General features: G+C 45.6%; 1 protein-coding gene across 2 annotated transcripts in view; it reads right to left on the minus strand.

Annotated features, from left to right (window-relative positions):
* Positions 1 to 24307, minus strand: part of PRKG1 (protein kinase cGMP-dependent 1) — a gene marked incomplete at its 5' end in the record, with an annotated part of 363931 nt that overhangs the window by 122515 nt on the left and 217109 nt on the right. For both annotated transcript variants that reach the window (XM_083866088.1, XM_083866089.1), the window contains one exon: positions 13074 to 13179. In XM_083866088.1, coding sequence (XP_083722214.1) covers positions 13074 to 13179 — 106 coding nt within the window. The remainder of the gene's footprint in view (positions 1 to 13073; positions 13180 to 24307) is intronic.

Raw genomic sequence — 24307 nt, forward strand, 5'->3', positions numbered from 1 at the left:
TGCCAATGATGAAAAGCCCTCCCCTTGTCCTGCTCAGCTCCTGAACCAGATTCCTGCCCCAGGTCCAGTGTCTCCCATCACTGAGAATTTTCTGTGACACAGCAAGAGCCACTGTGAGTTCAGGGCACAAAAGCATAAATAATCAATTCACCAAATTTATAATCTGTGGGCATTTAATGATCAAATCAGTTCATTTTACTCGGGGGTTGGGATTTCATGCTCAACAACAGCTCCTGAACAAGATCCCCTATCGACAGTGCCAGAGGCTACTTCCTGTAACATCTTCTTTTGTGCTAATTATTGCCCATCTTTAGATCAATATTTCGGTATCTTCATGAGGGGAAAGCACTGCCTGTGTGGGGGAGGCAGCCTGCCAGGCCTCCAGACACTGCACATAATGAGATGCACATCCAAACAGCTCTGTAATCACGTTAAAGGCTTTGTGCCTCATCCTTCCTGGGCTCTGCTGAGACAAAACACAACAATTACCAGGTAAAGGATGTGTACTTCACTCAGGAGAGATGATTGGAGATGTGCACACATGGAATTGTTTCTAATCTTCAAGCACAGAAACAAGAATTGACCCAATTTATGCATCTTCCAAACAAATCCACACGGCAAACGGTAGGAGCACCCAAGAGTAGTTTTGGAATGGTCAAAACTGCACAACTCTGTTGTAATAAATATTGACACAAGTATTCCTGGCTCTCCTGAGCAACTCTCGATGAGTTTTAATTAAAATATGGGTTGGTTTTGGTTTGGAAATGACAGCTTTGGATGTAACAGATGTAAATCCCACCTCTACAACATTCCCCGTGGAGTTTCTCCCTGGTAAAGGCTACTGCTCCATGCCAGAACAAACTGCAAAAGGTTTTGCCTTTTTAAATTATTAAAGGTTATTTAAGGAAGAGAATAAACCAAATCAGGTCCACTTCCCATTCACCTTGTCTGAAATTCCAGGGGGCAGGTGGAATATTGGGAATGATTTAAATCGTGGAGGGATACAAAAGCCACCCCAGGAGCTGGCCAGGGAAGAGGACAAGCTGGAGGAGACACCACCATCCATCATCCTCTAAAAACACATCCACCACGTCCTCACTGCTCCCACCCAGCTGGGTGCAACACTGACACCACACAGAGATAACCCCAGTGCAATTAACAGAGAGCAGACAACTAAAAGCAGTGATAATTAACTACTGAGAGGGAAAACTTCAGTTGGGAATGATCTGACACCCTCCCTTTGCTTCACCAGAAAGTGCAGGTGGTTGTAGAGGTTTCCTCCAGGAAAACACCAGGAAAGAACCTCCCACTCTGAGCAAAGAAAGAGGAAAAGCTCCCTAAACCACCTTAGGAATAATTTAAAATACTTGTTTAAGGCAAGTTTCTTGCTTTACCTGCCAGATTAGCCATTGATGAGTTCACCAAGCTGCAGGCATGCAAACCAAGTAATTCCAAGACAGCAACACACAGGATATAAATTGTATAGACACCAACCCACTGCATTAATCCCACATTTACACATCCTCCAGCCTGCACATTCCACAGAGATCCAACTCAAACTCAACCTAAACACAGGAACTATCCCATTTCCTCATGAATCATCACTGTCATCCTGTGAATATAGGGAAATATTGCCAAAATATTTCCCTCACACCTCACATGACACCCAAACAGCCAAGCAGTGCCTTTTCCTGTGCCAGGGCTTTGTCCCCAGCAGCCTCATTCTGTAATGTCAAGGCCAAAATTAGCTCCCAATTCTCTGCCAGGAGCATCCCGGGGTGTCCTCATGCACATCCCAGAGGTCAAGCCAACACAGGGCTGGAGTTAATGAGCTTTTAGTTTGGAATTGTGCCCAGATCTTTACTTAGTTTGGCCTTCAGACACTCACACACTTCACAGCTCAGATGGGCTCCTGAGTCCTGCACTGAAACGAGGTGGATCCAAAGTCTGTCCCTATTTTTCCTCTTGATTTGGGTTTGGGTTTTTTTTTGGTTTGTACATGGGATATGATTTGGCTGCACTCAGCAAGTGTTTCACCCAGATCACTGACAAACATTAAAATCCCTCTGTCAGAAGACTCTGGAAGAATTCATGACTTTTACACTCCCTCTGCAGGGGAAGCAATAATTCCCTTTATTTCAAAGCTCCTCAGAGCTATTTAGGTTTTGCCTGAACAAACAGAGGCTTGGCCACGTCTCCCTCCCCAGAGGATTCCAATCAGCAGAACAGGATCACATCATCCTCATCCCAACCCAAGGGCTCTGTGTTTGTTAAGAGTTAACTGAAGTGACAGCTCATCAGACTCCTGATGAAATCTTTGTTCTTACTGAAATAAATTTTTCAAGACTATTTGCCATAATAAAATAAAAAATATATATTTCAGGGACAAGTGGTGCATGGATTTCCATTTTTCTATCGGTTTGCTGCTCACACAGTGCTGGGTTAGCTGGGCAATGGGATAACTGTCAGCCATCCCTAAGGAAAGATGGAATGAAGGCTGCAGCCTTGGATATGAATGTTGGGTTACAAACCACGCCGCTGAGCTGGGTTATTCACTGTGCTTGTCTCCAAAATTCCCAGCCAGCCTTTTCTAGCAGGAAGAAAACTCCACCTGTCCCTAATCTGAGTGGATTTAAGTGACAGCATCTAATCTGAACTGGAGATTTCTGATTTCCAGCCAATTACCACCAATTAGACCATGTGAAGGGCTAACACCCTTCCTCAGCTTTTGCCACAGTTTTTTTTACTGAGCCCACAGGACAGTGGCCATGGCCACTGAAGGAGTTGCTGACATTTCTCTTATCCCATGGTCACTTATTTCTTAAAAGAATTTCCACCACTCAAAGCACTCCATTATCTGCGGCCACAATTCCAGTTATCCCAAGTTTTCCTCTCTTCCCCAGCCATGGCAATTGAATTTCCACCCACGTTTCAGGGCAGGGAATTCATTGCAGAGCTGCGTTTCAAAATCTCCCTTCCTAACAGAACCCAAAGGGTGTTTTTAGCCACCACCACCACAGAACTCTCTGAGAACTGGTGCCAGGAGAAAGCAGCCGTGGCAGAGCCTGTTCTCATCAAGCCCAAAGCTCTGGATGTGCAAAATGCTGGGTCTTTGTACTAAAAACCCACTTAGGAAATCCTAAAGAGCTTCACAGCAAATTGAAACTTCAATGAATCACTTCATGGAAAGAGGAGGACTCTTAAGTTAACTACTAAGAATTTATGGACACTGCAATTCCCACTGAGATCTGAGATTTTCTACCTCCACTCAAACCTGAGGCTCGGGGACTTTGGGAATGCTGTAATCATGGGCAGGAATTCAGGGACCAGCTAGAAGGGACAGCTGAGAAACTCATCAAACATTAAAGATTCACTCTGGGCCCTGGTGGCACTGTGAGGTCCTCAAGTGCATCCCTGGGAAGTTTAATTTTGGACTCCTCATGACAAAGGGCTGGAGCATGTCCAGCATAGGGAATGGAGTTGGGGAAGGGGCTGGACCCCAGGAGGGAGCTGAGGGGGCCCAGAACTGGGCAGAGCCCTCAAGGTGTGGCCTTGAGCAGCGTGAAAGGAGATGTGGAGCATCTGCCTCACATTAACCCCACCAGCCTCTGCTTTTCCCTGGCACCAGCTAAACATCAAAGCTGTTAATTACCCCTCTCCAGGCCTGCCAGCCCTGCCAAATTCCAACCCATTTAATCATCCAGGCATCCAGCACATCCATCCTCAGCTTCCAAGTGCTGCAGGTAAGTGTCCCCAGCCTGTCTGACCCCAAACCAACAGCACCTGCTGCTCTCTTCTTCAGAGCTTCTTCATCCTGAGAGGAATCCAGCACCCAGACAGATGAAATTTTTCATTTCTGAAACAGTCTGCCAATGATTTATTTAGCCCCAAAGCTGCATTTTCCATCAAATTAACGCTGCTCCAGAAGGCTCTGCTTGGCATCGTGGATTTGCAGGCAGACTCCAGAGTTTTCATTAGGCTCCAAAGGCAGTTTGGAGACAGAGTTTTCAAACACAAAGACTGAGACATCCTCCTCGTAATTAGGCTGTGCTCAAACTTTTCCACCAGCTGTGCAGAAAAAGGGCCCTTTTGCCATGACTTTCTCTCCCTAACATTACGTGGGTTTTAACATATTTTACCCCAGTCTCCTTGGGAATTCTCTATTATTATAACAATATAATATTATTATATGTAATTCTCTCTATGATACTGGAGACCTCAGCTGGTTTTCCATTATAAACCAATGAACAATTTTGCAAGGAGAAGAAATCCCAGTGAACACCACCCAAAGGCATCTCTGACCCTGGCAGACCCAACATTCCCATTGGAGCACTTCTACTTCCATGAACTTCCACGGGTAATAAGGAAAATTCAGGCATTTCTTCTTAGAAGAGATGGGAAAACACGACAGAGACACTGAAGTTCAGCCTCTAACCTGTCAAGAAATGCTCAGGTTCCTCCCTCATTTGAAAAATATTCCTAATGACAAAGACAATAATCCTCTTATCACACAGGAGCCGATGTGATTATGAGGCAGACAAAAGGAAATGGAGCTCAGAAGCCTCCAGCTGCATTTCTGCCCCTTGTATGACAAGTTCCTTACTTGGCCTGGTCAAAAAGCAAAATATTTCTAAGCTGAGTCCTGGCCCTGCTGAAATCCTTCTCCTCTGAGGAGAGGAGACTGTCAGCTGCTTTGGGAGGGATCTATTTGTTACCTGAGCATGAAGATGGACACAAGAATAGGCACTGTCTGCCTGATAACAGGCGGGATAGGGGAATAAATGGCTTTTTATGAGGAGTGTCAGGCACGAGGACAAGCTCTGGAATATCTGTGATTATCTAATGGCTGCACACTGTCCACGGGCTCCCAAAACACCTCTGGAGCCTAGAGGAAGAAGAGTTTAATAGGTACGGGGAAACTTCAAAACCAAGGTTCAGGAACAGGCCTGGATTTCAAAATCACATTGATTTTGCTTCAGGTGAGCATCCCTTGCTGAGGCTGAGAGAGTCAGGCGCAGTAAGTCTGAAATCTGTGCTTGTCCTTTTGCCTTCACTTCCAATCCACTGATGAATGATTTATAATCCAATACTGATCACTGAGCAGGAGCTGAAGGTCCCTCAGCTCTTCATGCAGCCCTGGTGACACCCTGAGGGATGTTGTGTGTGGGGCACGAGGGGAGCAGGACAATCTGGGGACATCAAACCACTTGATATTTTCCAACAGTTCCAGGATTGGTTTATAAATTAAGGAGTAAAGCCTGTTGTATTCCCCTCCAGATGCCTCACCCTTTACAGTTCACCACAATGGGGAACCATTCCTGGGGAAGATCTCTAAGTTCACTTTAAAAGAGGTTCTAGCTATCATAGGTCTGAATTTGGCAAGTTAAAATGACTTGATTACAGCTTTAGTGCAGAAAACACCGGGGTTTATTGGCATACTTATCTAGTTAAGGCTAGGACTTGGCCAGGGTCTAGGCCTTAACTAGAAGAGTCTCCCTAATATATTTAAAAAACTTCTCAGTAAGTAGTTAGTAAAGTTTCTTAAAACAAGACATGTGTTGTAGATAGCTATACCATGGTATGTGAAAGTTTGTAAAGCAACTGGCTTTGTCATTTATCTTTAGCTAAGTAGTAATAAAACAAACCAAAAAAAAAAAAAAAAAAAAAAAAAAGGCATTGATTTTTAGCATGGCTGTTCTCTGCCCCAGCGAGGCAGTGAACAACTGCCCTGAGCATTTTCTAGAGCTGATAGGTCACAGCTCCAGAGATTCTCATCAAAATCGGCAAAATAATACCCAAACAAGTCTTGCCCCACTATTTTGGGGTCCCTCCTTTCCCTTTCTGAAGGGAGCCTAAAGGAAGCCATGCAGGGTGTAGCTGCAGATTCCAGCTCAGAAATCACACCACCTTTTAGAGCCCTGTATTTCAAGTCACTCTATAATGTGATCCAAATATTTAATAATTGCATCTACTTTAATACCAGCAGTAAAAAGCCCCAGCCTTTCACTCCAATCCCTCCGATCATTCCATTCTTCTCTACATTTTAGTAAGCAACACAAAACAATCCCTTTGCTATGCACAGCCATCAGTACTTCAATCCCAAATGATAATTTGGAAAGCATGAATGACTTCAAATAAACCCTAACACCTCGATAAATCTCCAGTTGTGCCTAATGTTCTGCACTGAGCTGTGAAGAGCTGGAGCTGCAGAAAACACCATTTGAAGTCCTGTCACAGCCTGCTTTGCTCTGGAGCTCAGAATTGCATTGTCCTCCTGGGCCATGAGCCAGGATTGGCCCTGACTTGATGCAGAATTCCTGACAAGAGAAGTTTTCTTCCCCTGAGCAGGCAGGAGGTGGGATGGAACCACCCCTGAAGGCTCTGGAGCAACACTGTGGTGACTGAGGATTGGATTCTGGGCCTGTTTGCATCAGGGTAAAACCAGGGAACAGTTGGTTTACCAGTGATTCCACCCTGTTGATCCATCTGTACCTGAGATCCCCCTCTGCAGGTGTTGAAAAGTAAAATGTGATTCTCAGTGTGGGCAGAATGAATAACTGATGGGGAAAAAAAAGACAAAAAGGCAGCATTCATCCTTAAAAAAACAATGGGATTTGGAAAACAAAAAAAAAAAAAAAACAAGTAAAAAATAAACATCATTATTTTTAAAGGATAAAAAAATTGGAAAAACTCCAAGATTTAATTCCTGGCATCACCTTTTCAAATTCTCAGTAGAACCACTACAATAGAACAATCTAAAAATAGAAGGCAGCCACTCAAACCCAAACCAGGCCCTTGTGCCTCTGGAGATCACAAGTGGCTCTCTGAGGGTGTTTTTCCTCACGGACAGAATCAAAAACAGGGGAGAAGGACCTGTGTGGTTTTGTTCTCCTTGGAAATGTGAACACATCAATTCACAGAGCACAGCAACCCTGCCAGCAAATTAGAGTTTACCTCATCAAGTAAACTCTGAGGTGAATGAAGGAAAAAAAAAACCCAAAACTGGAAAAGCAGGGGAAACACTGAAAAATCCTCAGGGTCTTATTCCCCAGGGCACCCAGTGCTGCACCCCCTGTAATCACCTCCTTCTCACTGCAGGTGACAATTCAGCATCCCTGCACAGCCCAAAATTGCCCCACAGAACCTCTGAGGCTGGAAAATCCCTCCCAGCCCAGGGAGTCCCAGCTGTGCCCAATGCCCACCTTGTCCCCAGCCCAGAGCACTGAGTGCCACCTCCAGCCATGGGCACTCCAAACCTCCCTGGGCAGCCCCTGCCAAGGCCTCAGCACCCTTTCCATGGGCAAATTCCTGCTGCTGTCCAAGCTGAGCCTCCCCTGGCACAGCTTGAGGCCCTTTCCCCTTGTCCTGTCCCTGTTCCCTGGCAGCAGAGCCCGACCCCCCCCGGCTGTCCCCTCCTGTCAGGGGGTTGAACCCACCTGACTTGAGACCTCACAGATGCTGTGTGGGAGCAAAGTCACTGCCTGTGACCTGCCTGGGATAAAGGACAAGGTGTCAAATTGCAGATCCTGCAGAACGTGACAATAACAGCACATCCCATGGAGTCACATTGGGATTGTCTCTCCACTGAGCCAAGGAACAACTCTGTGCAAAGAGGGGGGGGCTTGGACTGGATGTGAGGGAGGAATTCTTCTTGTGAAGGTGGTGGGACCCTGGCTCAGGGTGCCCAGAGCAGCTGTGGCTGCCCCTGGATCCCTGGCAGTGTCCAAGGCCAGGTTGGAGCAGCCCGGGACAGTGGAAGGTGTCCCTGCCCATGGCAGGGGTGGGATGTGTTGGTCTTCAATGTCCCTTCAAACCCAACCCATTGTTTATTTCTATGAATCAGCAATATTAAAATGAGATATTGACTTATTCCAGAGTGTATTAACCAACATTCCAAATCCAGCTGACAGTAGAAACAAAGGAATTAATCCTCCCCTTCCACTGTACTCTGAATCAACAGGTACCTGACCCTTCTGCTTCCTTCTCCTTTCTCCCACCTTTTCCCTGTGGTGCATTGCCTCCAATAAGGATCTTGCTTAGTTTAAAATGTGTATGGTCAATATTAAACCTCTATGACTGTGCAGTGCCTGCCCCAGCCCCCTCCTACCCATTTCCAGTATTCACAAGAGTTAGAGAGACTAAATTGTGGCTATCAAAAAAAAAAAAAAAAAAAAAAAAAAAAAAAAAAAAAAAAGGCATTACAAAAAGCATTTCCAGAAAAACCTGAGCCTGACCTTCTCCACAAGACAAGAAAGACAATTTTTCCTGCTAAAGGGCAGAAGGAATGGACAGTTTGATCCCAGGGAGCATCCTTTCAGTTCTGCTCCAGCGCCTGCCTGTGCACCGTGGAACAGCAAATCCTGCTCCTCCCGCTCAGCCACTCCCCAGGCCATGCCCTCACTGGCCCCAGCACAGCCTGAACTCCAAATCGTGGTCAAAAACCAAACACACCAGGCAGACAAGAGGTGGGGCTGTTTCCAGAACTGCTTTTCCATGCAGGAGACTGAAATCCCACAAAAGCTGGGCAGCAGGCTGGGTTCACACTTCACGGATGAGCCCAGGAGGTGCAAGGAGGTCCAGAGATCTCCTGTGGGTCCCTTGGAGATCCCCACCCTCTGCAGCTTCTCACCTCCAGTCCCCTTGGAATCCTTTCCCTGCCTGCCCAAGGGATTTTTTCATACCTAGGATTCAAGGCTGTGTGTATAAGTTTTAATAAGAATTTCCCCCCTGTATCCACCCCTAAAGCTCAATCCTGCCTCCAAGGTGCCACCAAACACCCCTCACCAGCTCCCCTGACTGCTTCCAGGGCCTTGGAGGAATTGGAGTTCACACCACAGACCAGAACCTGAGACCTCTTTTAACTGAGGGAAGCTTTTTTTCATATATGAAGCCTTTCTTAGGAAGGGAAAAAAAAAAAAAAATGCAATATTTACTCTTTCAAGGTGTTCTGGTCTTAAAACTTTTATGTTTAGCAGGAAATTCTTGCCACAGCACAAGGTTTTACCCCTAACTTTTATTCCTTGGACAAATTCATTTAATAAAGTTGTTTCCTTAACTGAAATATTCTGATTTTAATTAAAAGGAATGATTTTAAGGAGTGGCTTGCAAAAGAAATCATTGTAAGCCTGGAACAATGAATATTTCAGTGAGAGGTACAGTAGCATTTAGCACAGCTGTGATCTCACTGCACTTGTGTAAGGACAAATATAGTCAATTACACACAAAAAGCACAATTTGGGCTAAAAAACTGGAGATAAAACTCCCTGTACCATCAGGAGTCACTAAATCGGCAACACAAAATTACATTTCATTTTTCACTGCTGGTTGCTCTATGAACTACCTTGATCTGACATCAATTTTTTCACATATTGAGCTACAAAAAAATCTGTATTTCCAAGGGAGTCGCTGCTCTGATTTGTCTTGCAGGTACACCCAGGGATGAAAAACCAGCTGGCTTTTCCAGCCCCTCCTTGGAGCAGGCACTGCCACGGAATTAGGGCAGCTTTTGATCCCATCATGGATCACCCACTGACTTTGGGAAGGGAGACACGGACTGGTCCCTCAGAAAAAAGAGGATATTCACTTGCTGCTTAGCTCCAGAAGAGTTCTTTTATATCAGTCAGGGGAGTTATCCCAACTTTTCTTAGCATACTACCCTTGGAGCAAAGCAGGATACAGCATTCTGGCCCAGGAAACATTGGGAAGGCACTCCCAGATTTCTTAGCCAGGAAATGGATTTTTTCCTTGGCTTTCTGTTTTCTCCTGGCCTTCAGAAGAAAGGATTGACCCCAAGGGTGGCCCTAAGGATGTTCCTGCTGGGGAAAACCCACAACACTGCTGGGGTGATATTCCTAGGGAGCCCTGGAAATCCAGCTGCACTTACTTTCAGCAGGATAAATGAAAATAATAATAATAATAAAAAAATTAACAGCCCCATTTCACCCCAAAAAGTTTAATTTCTGCTGTGCTTTCTTCACACGTGAAAATGTGTTGTTGGAGATGGTGATATTTCTGTTATTGGGATAATGGCACAATTAGAGAGGGACTTTTTAGATCAGTATCAGCAGGAAAAAATCCTGTCCAACCTCACTGGATTTTTCTGTGGGCAGCCACCATTCAAAACTTTTATTCCATTTACTTCTTAAAAAGAGCACTCGCATTCATGCATTAATACAGGAAAGGGGGAAAAAAAGGCCTCAAAACCCCCAAAAGCAAAGAATAAAGTCAACAATCGACAATCTCTTTCTTTTCAGGATTTCTCCTGGTTTTCCTCAGATACATTTTGAAGGAAAGCATCTTTAAAAATGAGCATTTAATGTAGCAAATGGGATCTAAAAATGAGCACTTAATGTTCCATATGGGATTTAAACTGAGCTTGAGACAGCTCAGAGCCCAAGTGGAAGATCCAATGGGAAGCAACATTTTTAAGGGCCTTCCTACAGGTGCTCCAAGTGGAAGAAATACTTTTCCTAAATTCAAAATGTAAGATTTTTAAAAAATAAATATTTATTTGCTTGCCTCAGGCCTTTCTAATGAGCCACAGGTTGTGTTCAAGCAGCACAGCTTGAGTGCTGGAAACACTCCTTGGTTTCCTCTTCACATTATTTACTTTAATTTTAAAGCTGGGCAGGCTCTGCAGGACCTGATTCCAAATTAATCTTGACAATCTTCTGGAAAATGTCTATTAAAGCTCAGAGCTTAAAAGCCTGATGTGAGCATGGGGCCTGCTCTGGCAGCTCCCACCCCAGAGCTGATCCCACACTCATTCCTGGGTTTTTGAAAGGCTTGTTAATGCTGGAATGGATGGGTTTAAAACCCCTAAAGTACAGCAGCAGGTTCTGTTCCCTCTCCTCAGCTGGTTTGTTGAGAACCACCAACAGAGACACCTGGAAGAAGCTTGGCCACACTTTTCCAGCCATGGAACATCCCCCATGGCCCTCTCCAGGGAAACCCTCACCTCAGCAGAGGCTGGGAAGCCTGGCCAAGTCCTTGAGTTTCAATATTTTCCCAGCAGTATTTCCATTCCTGACCGAAATGAATTCCCAGAGGAATTCCAGCCAGTGAGGAGAGGCTGGGAGCTGGGATCTCCAGCCAGCCAAGGACTGGGGGAGTGAGTTGGGCAGGACTCTGCTCCCAGATCAAATCTCAGCTTGGATGAATTCCCTGCCCCTGGCTGAGCTGTGCTATAGCCACCATCATCCCAGGGCATCAATCCCATGGGATCACCTTCCTGGTTCTTCTGGAGATCATCTGCTCACCTCCTGCTCCCAAGGAACAAGGGCAAGAAGAACCAGCTCAGGCTGGGCCAGGGGAGGTTTGGATGGGATATTGGGAAATTTCTTCCTGGAAAGGGTGGTCAGGCACTGGCACAGCTGCCCTGGAGGTGGTGGAGTCCTCATTCCTGCAGGGATTTAAAGCCCTGTGGATGTGACACTTGGGGACACAGTCAGTGGTGGCCTTGGCAGTGCTGGGGGAATGGTTGGACTCGATGATCTTAGAGGGCTTTTCCAACCTAAAAGATCCAATGAATCACATAGATGTTATATTTTATATATTTATATGTTCTATATAATATGCGTTTTAAATAAAATCTACTTGTATTAAATAATGTTTTATTACTAATGTAAGTATTATCATTTTATTATTAGTAATATTGTTGTTGTTATTAATGTTTCCTTTTCCCCGAGTCCCTTTCTTTTCCAATACTGACTCAATGATCTTAGAGGGCTTTTCCAACCTAAAACATAGATGTTATATTTTATATATTTATATTATATGTGCTATTTGACACACATTTTAAATAACATCTACTTGTATAAACTAATATTTTATTAATAATGGCATTATTAACATTTATCATTAATAATATTATTGTTGTTGCTATTATTTCCTTTTCCTTGAGTCCCCTTCTTCTCCAATACTACCTGGGACAAGCCTGGTGTAGTAACAGCTTAGTAATGTCTGAGTAGCACTGGGATGGCTGGAAACCCCACAGTGGCCCGGCCCTTCCCTTCCCTGTAATTTGGTGACATTTCCTTCCCTTTGGGATCATCCTGGTGACATGAAACAATCTATTCCTGACACTGTGGCACTGGATTTCATGAAACCAGAGAATGGTTTGGGTGGGAAGGGGCCTTAAAGCCCATCCAGTGCCTCCCCTGCCATGGGCAGGGACACCTTCCACTGTCCCAGGCTGCTCCAGCCTGGCCTTGGACACTGCCAGGGATCCAGGGGCAGCCACAGCTGCTCTGGGAATTCCATTCCAGCCTCTCCCCACCCTCCCAGGGAACAATTCCTTCCCAATATCCCATCCAGCCCTGCCCTCTGGCACTGGGAAGCCATTCCCTGTGCCCTGCCCCTCCATCCCTTGTCCCCAGTCCCTCTCCAGCTCTCCTGGAGCCCCTTTAGGCCCTGGCAGGGGCTCTGAGCTCTCCCTGGAGCCTTTCTTCTCCAGTTGAACACGCCCAGCTCTCCACTTAACCAGGATTATTCATTATTGATCCTCTCCAAGGCCTAAATCTCTGAAGGAAATAAAGGAAGCTTTGGGAAAATCAAATAGAATAAGTGAAAAATTTGTTTTTCTGTCTTTATGTTACTCATCTATCCTGCATTTTACAGCAACCTGAAGCTCTGCTTTTTTAAAAACTCACATTTTACCTCCAGAAGCACAAGAACACGCCCTGAATGGATCAGAACAAGTTGAAACCCCAGATTTTTCCCTTGAAAGCGTGTTTTTTTGTAAAAATGTGTCTTTCTTGACACACTTTGAATGACTCACATGAAAGCTTGTCTCTCACCCCTCGGCTCTGGGACTCTTTGCCAATGAATAACTCACAACAGGAATGAAACTCCCCCACAGCAAAGCTCCCCCTCCTCTCAGGAGGATGGGCAAACAGCAAAGAAAAATCATCACCATCATCATCACCATAATAATCATTAAAACCAAAAGAGATGAGAAGGAAATAAATCAAATACTGCACTCACAAAAAAAAAAAAAAAGAAAAAGAAAAAAAAAAAGGCAAGAGAGGACGGCAGTTTCATGGGATTTTTGGATAAATAAACAAGTGCCATACCTTTTCAAAAATTCCATATACTCAGTATGCTTGATGAGGCCAGTCCTCATCATTATTGTTTGAAAACATTGCCGATCAATAGCCCAAAGTTTCACATTTACGAGAGCTGGAAAAAAAAACAAAACAAGACAAGGGGAAAATGTGATTAGCAAAAAATTTGTCCAAATTCCTGTTGTGAACTGCAGAGGAAAATGAAGTCATTGGTGAGCAAGCACAGGAATGGGGAACACTGCAAACCAGGAAACTTAGTTGCTGGACATCAAAGCATGCACTGAAAGCATTGGGAAAATCCTGGTTTGGGAGTTGGATGTGGGGCTTTGGAAAGATGGCCTGAAAGCAGCTCTGGGAAGAGGAGAAATCAAGGAAGACCCAAGGTGAGCAAGGATTCAGGGTCAGTCCATCACAACCTGAGTGATTTTGGGATGTTTCTAATGCATTATCCAGCAAAATCCATTCAGGTTCCATCCTGCTTCCAAACTCCTCCTTAAACCTCAAGGAAATTTCCAGACGCAAGCCCTGTTATTCCCTGATAATGAAACACCTCCAGGCTGGGGAGGTTTTGAGTCAATCTTTTCCAGCTTTACTTTTCAAGTCCCTGCTGAATGCCAAGACTTCTGAGTTACTCACCAAACGTCACATCCTATTCTCCAGAGGCAAAATTCCATTGTAAAAACAGGGAAAACCAGTGCATAAAGTAGGGAGGAGAACCTCAATAGGTCCAGTTTTCAGCTGTGGCTTAGACATTTGCATTAGCCATAAATGCTTGAGTGTATACAGTTTATAATGGGGCTTCTCCTTAGAGAAACAGTTTGATTAAAGCTATTCCCCAGCCCTCTACACTCTTATTAATTTCTTCTTTTTTCAGAGAGTAAATGCAATAAATTCCATCCCTATACCCTCATTTGACTGCATGAAACAGCACGAAGCAAAGAGACTTTCAGAAAAATATTTACAAATACTCTCACTGATAAGATCCACGAAATGAATGTGCTTTGATTGGCTGGTCCTTCAGCTCCCAAACCTTCTTCTTAATGAGATTTTATCCCTAACTGCATTTGCAAGATGGAAAAACCTTCAAAGTGCAAACTCAAAGATTTCTTCTCAAATTGCACAGCAGAACAGCCTTTAAAGCCTCTTCTGGTTTTCAACACAGAAACTTCTCTTGGAGAAGCATTTTTAGTTTTATAATCAAAGCGACGCCTCCAGCCATGGGCACTCCAAACCTCCCTGGGCAGCCCCTGCCAAGGCCTCAGCACCCTTTCCATGGGCAAATTCCTGCTGCTGTCCAAGCTGAGCCTCCCCTGGCACAGCTTGAGGCCCTTTCCCCTTGTCCTGTCCCAGTTCCCTGGCAGCAGAGCCTGTTCTCCCCATCAGGAATTGTGGGGAGGTGCTGCTCTCTCATTTTACAGCCACAACACACTATTACATCCTATATATATCTTTATAAATCCATATACCAGGCCTCCCGCAGTCCATGCAGCCCAGGAACTGGATAAAGTGCAGACAATGCACTTCTGTGTTAATTAAACCACTAATCACACCTTATAATCTCATTTCTCTTGCCTTAATGACAAACAGCTGCTTTACTAAAGGCTAATCAGGGTAGAGATTTAAATGTCAGTAGGACCCTTATAATCAGCATGAGCAGCATCTCCTGTTGTGCTGAAATCCCCTGTCAGTGCTGAAGAAACAGGAGGGAATCTGTGGGATTTGATGCTCTTAAAGACTTCAAAGTTATCTATTTAGGAGTGCCCTGAGATGAAAAATATATCAGGGATGTGTCCCACAAATTCAGCATCCACTGGGAATTAGAACAGACAGCGATTTCCTGGCCTATTCCTCTCCACAGAGCCCGTGTTGGATGCTGGAAGTAAAATATAAAATATCCCATTCCCTGACTGAAGCAGGCACAACCAGAAAGAAATATGAGAAACAACAGGATAGAAGCAGATGTGTCTGCAACAGGAGTTTCCTTACTCAATAATCTAAAACATCATCCTGCAATCAGAGCTGCTCCAATTAAAGTTCATTGCCTCTTTTACACTTTTTCCCAGCAAAATGCCATAGCTGGGGCTCTGTTTGATCTTTGGAACAGCCCAGAATAAAATCACTGCTGGTCCAAAAACCAGCAGGAGTTTGGACAGGGATGCCCAAACCTGCAGTTGCTGTATGGCTGCAGTTGTAGGAGCTCTCCAGGTGAGGGGATTTGGGCACTGCAGAATATTTGAACTGCACATTGAGAAAACAGATTGATGGGAATTATGATTTGTGACAGATTTCTGCTTTGGTTCGAGGGCTGAAGACAAAGCAAATGCTGCTGGAGAAACAGGGAAGAGCTGAGGTAAAAGCATCAAGCTTTCCTGGGTCACAACTGCTTGGGGGTGGAGATGTTATCATGAAAGTTTAAATTTTAAATGCTTGCCATGGTTGAGCCCTGATTTCTGATTGAAGCTGCCTGAAATGATCTAAATCAATTATTTCAGTAAATGAATCAAACCCTTCTCTCCATCAACATGCCTGATTAAAGCAAATCAAAAAACTCAATAAACAATTTTTAACTTCTTCTGCAAAATGAACTATTTCCAAACTTTTCTTCCCATTTATTTACCTGGGAACCCACGAAAATACATCCCAGCTGAAAGGAGTGAACAGAAGGGTGCAGAGTCCAGCCCTGGGATATGACCCAGCTGGTTCATGCAGAGCCTTCTCTGCTCCAGGCTGAACAGCCCTAAATCTCTAAATAACAGGGATTATTCATTAGTAAACCACTCCAGGCCTTAATTCGCTTTATTTTCAATACTTCCATCACATCCCCAGCCTGCCAAAGGGCCAAGTTTGGGCTGTTTTGCTTTTTTTTTTTTTTGCTTTTTTTTTTGTGAACCAAGTGACTGAGGATCATCAGCTCCTTTTTCCCTTCATCACATGCAAAGGCAGTGAAATAAAGGGGGGAAATGCAAAGTTTTAAGTTAAATATTTACAGAAAAAGCAACCTAAATACTGTTGATGTTATTTAATATGACATATTTTATGTTAGATAGGTGGGGGAGTCCTGAATATTAAAAAAATCCTTGACATCAGAGCAGCCAACAGGGGCATTAATTCCAAAATGAAATGCAATATTCAGATGGCCCTGCATTCTTTAGGCATCTTCCCAAGTTTTTTCAAGGATCACCAGGTGAATCATCCTCAGCCCAAGTGCTGCTGGCAGTTACCAGACCTGAAAATTATTATTCCCTTGTACCCCAAGCTGGAATTCATCAGCTCACTTTGGCTTTAGGGCTATTTCATCCCAAAAATTATTTGTTTATCTGCCTTCAGGCAAAGAAACAGCCACAACTTTGTGTCCTCAGGGCTTTTTTTGGGCAGACAAAACATTAAAATTCCACTCCTATTAAACCATCCTCCCACTTGGGTTGGGTTTTGCAGGGAATATTGTGGAAATGACCATGGGGGAAAACACAGCCATTTCCAGCTATTTCTGGTCCCTCCTGTTTAAGGTATGAAATGCTGATAAAAGCACACTTAACTAAACAGGAGGAGCACATGGAATTGCTTCATCCCTCCAAACACTCTGGGAATCCTGAGGGAGGCTCCAGCAGACTCCAGAATACAGCATGGAGTGATGGAGAGGACGCATCCAACAGCTGGAGCAGGAATAAATTCCTTTATTCTCAGATGCTTCTGTCCCAAGTGTCTAACAACAGCACTGGGACAAGGATGACTCCATGCTGATATCCCATTTTCCAGCAGGTCCTTTCCCATTATTCCCCAGGGAGGTTTTGTCAGTAGGGAAGGAGACATTTTAATTTGCGCAAGGATAAATGCAGAGACAGAGAACAGCTCCCACTGCCAGAGGGCAGGGATGGATGGGATTTTGGGAAGGAATTGTGCCCTGGCACAGGGTGCCCAGAGCAGCTGTGGCTGCCCCTGGATCCCTGGCAGTGTCCAAGGCTCCATGTATAGAATGTTTGGGCTGCTGTTCAATCCCTGGTCTTTGAGGTGACAAATAATAAATGCAGGTTTTGTGAGCAGGAAAGGAAGCTCCTCCCTCCAGGGAGCTCTGCTTCCACTCCAGTCAGCTCCAGGAACCCCAAGATTCCAAGGAAGTGTGTAAGGTTTGCTTAGGAGTGACACCTGCCTGGAGAAGATCAGATAAGACCAAGGAAAGAAGCAGAGGGAAATTTTTTATTACCAAACTCTGTTCTTCAACAAAACCACCTGGAGTATTAAATATAAATTAAATAAGAGTATTTAAAAGGTGCCTGAAACTATTGAGTTTAACAGTTTTAAACAGACCTGACAACATCTATCAGGCAGGGCTAAGCACAATAAGCTGCAGCAGGTACTGCATAGGATCCCAGGATTTTTCTTGGAGTAACCCAGACTCCTGTCCCAACATGTCACAGAAAACTGATGAATTACTCAGGAATAACATCACCCTGGGTGACTTGATCAGTTGAAGGCCCCTGGCATTTGTTTTTCCTCTAACACCACTCCCAACCTTTGCTGTGTCCCCCAAACCTCTCCATTATCTCCTGCAGGCTCTGAACTCCTCAGCCTTAAGGAGAAGTGGTGGCAGGGATTAATGAAGGAAGTGTTCAATTACACCAGGTATTTTCCTTGGAATTTCAACCCACTTGTACTACAAGCCCTGCTAATTACCCGTCCTGATTTGCTCTTTATAACCTGTTATTTTACACAACCTTTCCGTGTCACCTTTTATCCCTCCCGCAGCCAGCTCTGCTCCTCTCACATTCCTACAGCTCACAGGTTTGCACAGGTTTTTAATTAACCTCTGGATGAGCACCAGCTCCCAAACTGCTCCAGAAATCTGCTACTTCAGAAATCTTCTTCAGTCCTGAACACTGAAAGCTGAAATAATTCAGGAAGAACAAGGTGGAAGCCACAAGAAACACTCCCAAATCCTATTTGGAGTGTGATGGAGAGTTGATGTGTGTGAGGGGAGATTAATGGAAAGCCAGAAAGGCTCTCAGGTAGGTCAGAAGTCTCAAATTAAAGAACTAATTTGGTTCACTCAATGCAAGGTGGGGTGTGGAAAAATGTCTCCAGTTATTTGGGGAAGGAAAAGAGGAAAAACAACACAAATCTCTCCTGGAAGGTGGAGATTCAGGGACAAATTGACTCACTGGCATGCCAGGAGCATGGAAAGCAATACAGGAAGGGGAAGGAGGAAAGGAATAAATTCACATTTAAAAGAGATCACAAATCAGTTCTAGCTCAGTGCCTACAGGAGCTCCAATCCCAAGGAAAATTAATATTTCCAATTAAAGAGGGGATCTTAACACAGTTCTGTGCTGGAAGGGAAGGTGTTGATAAATGGAGAAGTTGATGTGGGGAACTATTAAAAAGGGAACAGGAAGAACAGCACTAAAAAGGCAACTAAAAAATAGCTCAGAGAGAATCCTCAGCATGGAAAGCAGAGTCCTGGAATGCAGGTGGGGCAGGAACTGCGCTCTGGGAAGGCAGGAATTCCTCTGCCGCTGGCAGAGAAGGAAAGGCAGGAAGAATTGCAGGGCACTTTGTGGTAGTGGGGGAACAAAAAGGGTCCTAAAAGCAAGCAGAAATTCCAGGTGGCAGCACCTGTGGGGCCTGAATCTGAGCAGTAACAGTGGCAGGAGCCTAGTGGAAGATTCTGGGAGGATGATACAGATATCAGCAAGCTGTTTGGTTTCTCATGAATCACAGGACCATGGGATGGTTTGGGATGGAAGAGACATTAAAGATTATCCAGTCCCACACAAGGACACCTTCCAAGTCTAATGTCAGGGAAGGTTTCCTTGTTTTCCAGGCCTTGTGAGCTATGGCAAGGCTCAGAACAAGGCAGGGCAGCCCTGGGATTGGGATGGATCAATGGAAAACATCTTCCCCTTGTGTCTGAACATCCCTGGAGAAGAGGAGAAAAAATCAGGGGAAATCAGAGAATCCCAGAATGGTTTGGGTTGCAAAGGATCTTAAAACTCATCCCATTCCACCCCCTGCTATGGGCAGGGGCACCTTCCACTATCCCAGGCTGCTCCAAGCCCCAAAGTCCAGCCTGGCCTTGGACACTGCCAGGGATCCAGGGGCAGCCCCAGCTGCTCTGGGCACCCTGTGCCAGGGCCTGCCCACCCTCCCAGGGAACAATTCCTTCCCAATATCCCATCCAGCCCTGCCCTCTGGCACTGGGAAGCCATTCCCTGTGTCCTGTCCCTCCAGCCCTTGTCCCCAGTCCCTCTCCAGCTCTCCTGGAGCCCCTTTAGGCCCTGGCAGGGGCTCTGAGCTCTCCCTGGAGCTTCTCCTCTCCAGGTGAGCACCCCCAGCTCTCCCAGCCTGGCTCCAGAGCAGAGGGGCTCCAGCCCTGGGAGCAGCTCCATGACCTCCTCTGGATTCATTCCAACACCTTCATGGCCTTGTTTTGAGTCCCCAAGCAGGACTGCACCAAATGAGAAAATCCTTTCCTCTCTCCTTACCCCAGGGTCCCTCACAGAGCTCTGCCACTGATCCTGCTACCCAAACATCTAAAATATGCAGTTCACCCTCATCCACTGGTTTTTCCCTATGGGACAACACCATTCACATCCAGGAAATCTATTCCCAGCTCTTAGTTGTCCACAAGGGAGTTGGAAGGAAAACTCTTTTTTTAAAGAGCTGCTCGCATGCAGCAAAATTAATGATCATTTCTCCAAAGTTACGAACCAGTGGTTTAATGCTTTATTTCCCCCTTCATCTCCAGGTGCTCCTGGACTATTTAGCTACAGAAGTTGCTCCAATGACCAACTTGCCATAAAGCTCAGTGGAGCAGGGAGAGCAGCAGGAAGCCAAGGTGGAAATCCATTTTCCCAGCCAGACACTGTCATTTATAATTCTGCACCACGGGATGCTTTAATTCCTGAGTAACAACCATAAGAACAAGGGAAGTGCCATAAATGCCTGCACTGGGTGCAAATAACTGACCTGGGACACCTTTCCAGCACGGTGGGGTTTGGTTATTGAAAAGTTTAATTGAAGTGCCACTTGGAATAGAGGAGAAGAGGGAGAAGGAGCTGAAAGAGCAGAAGTAGGAGAAGCAGAATCAGCATCAGAAAAAGCAGAACAGAAGACAGAGAAGAAGCAGAAGTAGCAGAAGAACAGGAAGAAGAAGAAGCAGCAGAAGGAAAAGAGGCAGAAGCAGGTGCAGAAAAACCAGAAACAGCAGAAAAAGTTGCTGAAGCGGAAGAAGAAGCAGAAAGAGAAGGAGAAGAAGAAGAGGCAAAAGGAACAGAAAAATCAGAGCAGAAGGAGAAGAAGCAACAGCAAAAGAAGCAGAAGAAGATGAAGAGGCAGAAACAGAAGAAGAAAGACCAGAAATAAACAGGAGTAGGATAAGCAGAAGCAGCAGCAGAGAAAGCAGCAGAAGGAGCAGAAGAAAAAGAAGGACAGGATGCAGGAGAAGAGGAAGCAGCAGGAGAAGAAAGAGCAGAAAAAAAGGAGAAGGAGAAGGAGAAGGAGAAGGAGAAGGAGAAGGAGAACAACAGTTTGTTTTCCCTCCATAACCAGTCCCAAACATCCCAATCCTAATCCCAAAGCTGAGCTGCCTCCATGGAGGTCTCGGGACAGGAATTTTGCTGCAGGAGCTCAGGGGATGCCCGGGGTGCCCCTCCCTCTGCAGGAATCCTCCTGCAGCCACCCCTGGGCTGGAGCCCTGGAGCAGCATCCCAGGCACTCAGCTCCAGAGTTTCCAAAGGGAAGATGTCACCTCGGCTTTCAGAGCTGCTTTGTAGCTCTTACTTCTTTTCTAGTTCAACGGCATGGCTTGAATTTATTTTGCTGCCTGAGCTCTGAGCTTCTCCCTTGGGCTTTGGATAGGACAAAATTAAAATGTACCCTGAAGTGATGGCCCCTAAAAAGCTAAAATGGAAAAGGAAAGTCAAACTGCAGCTGTCTGGGTGTAAAGCAACGTGAAAGATTTCTTTTTACAGGATGTTAGGAGCAGAATGATTCTGCTGAGCAAAAGGACATGCAGAGAAATGAAGGAGTTTTGGACTAAATAATATAAAATAAAGCAGTGGAATGAATTCTTCTGGGACTGTAGGAGTGGTGAAGCTGAACCCCACAATGGCCTCCACAGAAATGACAGGGAGAAAATGGAAATAATCACAACACTGAGATGCTTTGTACAGCCCAGGGACAATTTCTTGTCCCTTGTCCGAAAGGCTCCAGGGCTGGGGCTCCCCTTCTCCAGCTGGGATTTAGTTTCAGCAGGAAAAAGACATTGAGGAAAAGGGACAGAGGGAAAAGCCACATACCCTTCAGAGGCTGCAAAGAAAATAATCTCACAGGAAAGCCATGGCATGTTTTAAACCCAACTATCCAAACTCCTAGTGCCACCGTCCTCCTTGACCTTCTATTTCCTCTCCAAGTTTGAAATGTTGTATAAATCAGACCTTTGCTCCATTTAAATCAAAATTCACTCAAGTTTCTAAGATCTACTCACATAAACCAGATTTAGATGAGATATGAGGGAGAAATCCTTCCCTGGGAGAGTGGGGAGACCATGGGTGCCCAGAGCAGCTGTGGCTGCCCCTGGATCCCTGGCAGTGTCCAAGGCAGGTTGGAATTTGGGGCTTGGAGCAGCCTGGGACAGTGGAAGGTGTCTCTGCCCATGGCACTGGATGGGATTTGAGCTCCCAGCCCAAACCAGTGTGGAATGAACTTCAGGCAGCACAACTTGTCCAAGAACAGCAGCAGGAGTGAAGAGTTTGTCTCACATTTCCTGCTAAATCAACCTGCAATTTAACATCAAACAGAATGACTCCATTGCTGCCATCTGCAAACAAAGCTGAACTTCCAGCTTTGAGCTGCGATTCCAGTATTTTGAGAAACAGAGCAGTTAAACAGGGGCTTGGCAGCACACTGGGAACATGAAGCAGCTCAAAACCCCAATGAGACAAAAGCTTCTCTGGGTGTGATTAAAAAGAGGCACTTAGCTAAATGAACTTTGCAGTAATTCCTCCTGTTTCAGTGCTTTCTTTATTTCCCAAGAGCAGCATTTCCTACACCATGATTAAATAACCCATGCTCAGGTTTTTCTCTCCTGAGCTTTCCTTGTTTTCCACACCAGATAGAAAAACCTGTCCCATCCTGTAAAATCCCTGGGCTGTTATCCCTGGGTTCTAGATCTCAGTCCTAAAGACTTTGCTGTGCTTTAATAGCACAGAGGAGGAGCAGAGAGCTTCATTAATCCACTGCCCAGGGTTTGTGTGTGCCCTGGGGAAAAGCTGGGGCTTGACTTCTTCTATCAAACAAACCCCAATCCAAGGAGAGCCCATCCCCACTGGAGAGCTGGGATAACAGGATCATCACAGATTCCCAGTTTGGGTTGCAAGGATTTAAATCCCATCCAGCCTCACCCCTGCCATGGGCAGGAACGCCTCCTACTATCCCAGGCTGCTCCAAGCCCCCTCCAGCCTGGCCTTGGACACTGCCAGCTTAGAAGTCTTTTCCAATCTTACAGATTCTGCAATTCTGATTCAATTCTGCTCCTCTGTAGCCTCAATATTGTGTCAGATTTGACATCCAGTTGTCAGTTTCTCCCCTAACACCAGCAGCTTGGAGTTCTTGTTGAACAGAGTGGACATCACAGCTCCTTCACATGCAAGCAGACCCAGCAGCCTGCAATCCTTATGAAAACAGGAATTTCAGCCTCCCTGCACCTCGAAATCCAGTTGTGTTTTAGCCCATTGGCTTTTTATTCCCAACTCTGCATCTATCTCTTCCTGAAATGAGCTGATCTCTGGAATTTTCTTTGCTCCTGGACTTGGAAAGCTGTGGACCAGCACAGGCTGCACAAAGAGCACCAGGTCCTGAGGAGCAGGGAAAGGGAAAAGTCTTAAATATCACAGGAGGGGACTGTTCAGACACCCCAGGGTCACTCCTGTCACTTCAGAGCCTTTTTGGCATGTCTACTCCAGAAGTCAGCATGAGAAGACTTTGCAGGGTGGCAGGGGCAGGTCGGGATCCAGCAGCATGTGGATCACACGTGGTGGGAGCTTGGGGAGGTGTTTCTCCACCAAACTCAAACCAGAGTGGCCAAACCTGTGGGAGACGAGAAGGGCACTCCCATCAACACCAGTTTGCTGCTCCAACCCAAACTGGGAGACAGATGGAATCCTAAAATCATAGGATCAGGAATCACTAAGGCTGGAGAAGATCTCAAGGACTATCAAGTCCAACCAAGAGCCCAGATCCACCACTAAACCACTAAACAGAGCCACTGGCAGTTCAAAAGGCACAAAGCTTGCTGGAATCCAGCTGAAAGCCACCTGTTTATGGGCAAAAAGAGAAAAAAAAATAAATATCAGGAATTTCTCTACAGACAGAAAGGGGGATATAGACAAATTAGGGCAACAGTTTTTGCAGGGGGTTTCTGCCATGCACCACTCCCAGGGCTGGGGAAACAGCCCCAGGGTGCACAGAAAGAATTGGAAATTCCTCTTTTTGCCTGATTTGCTTCCTCTGGGAGTTGAATTCCGTCCCCAAATGGCAGGGTGGGCTCACTCCCTGTGCCATGGCAGAACGGGGAGGTTTCCACCTTTACGTCCAAAATATATCCAAAGACCCCACCGAGGCTGCCAGAGCTCCAGGAGTGCTTGGACAACGTTCCCAGACACAGGGTGGGATTGTTGGGGTGTCTGGGCAGGGCCAGGAGCTGGGCTGGATGATCCCTGTGGGTCCCTTCCCACTCAAATATGTAAATCCCACCCGCCTGCCTGGAAGAGGGGACCCCAATTCTTCCCTCAGAAGTCGAAACAGATAAACTTTGGGAAAAACTCTGCCCCCTTCCCCTGAGCCCCCAAAGCTTGTTCCTCATCCCACCCCATCAGCAGTGCAGGTGGAGGCTGGATTCCCTCCTGGCTGGCAGGGTACTTAATGGGATTCATGAGGAGCTGCTTTTCCAAACCATTAAATCCATAATACCAACAGAAATAACACCGTGTATTCCATCAGGGAAACTTGTGGGGTTTCAATAAATGCTGCAAGGGACAGCTGGAATAAAAACATTCCCCATGAATTTACAGAAGTTGTTCAGGGGCATAAATGCTATTCTGGCTGTTGATTAATACATTTGTCAAATAAAAATCCCTTCCTGATATGCAAAGCATCATTCCATCATTGCAGATGGTTCTGGCTCGGGTGGAAAATGCTGTTAACTGAACACTGACTGTGGTAGTTGGTGTCTCGGCTGGAATGCTCAG

This window comes from Zosterops lateralis (assembly GCF_965231275.1).
Source record: "Zosterops lateralis genome assembly, chromosome: 8".
NCBI classification, from domain to species: Eukaryota; Metazoa; Chordata; class Aves; order Passeriformes; family Zosteropidae; genus Zosterops; species Zosterops lateralis.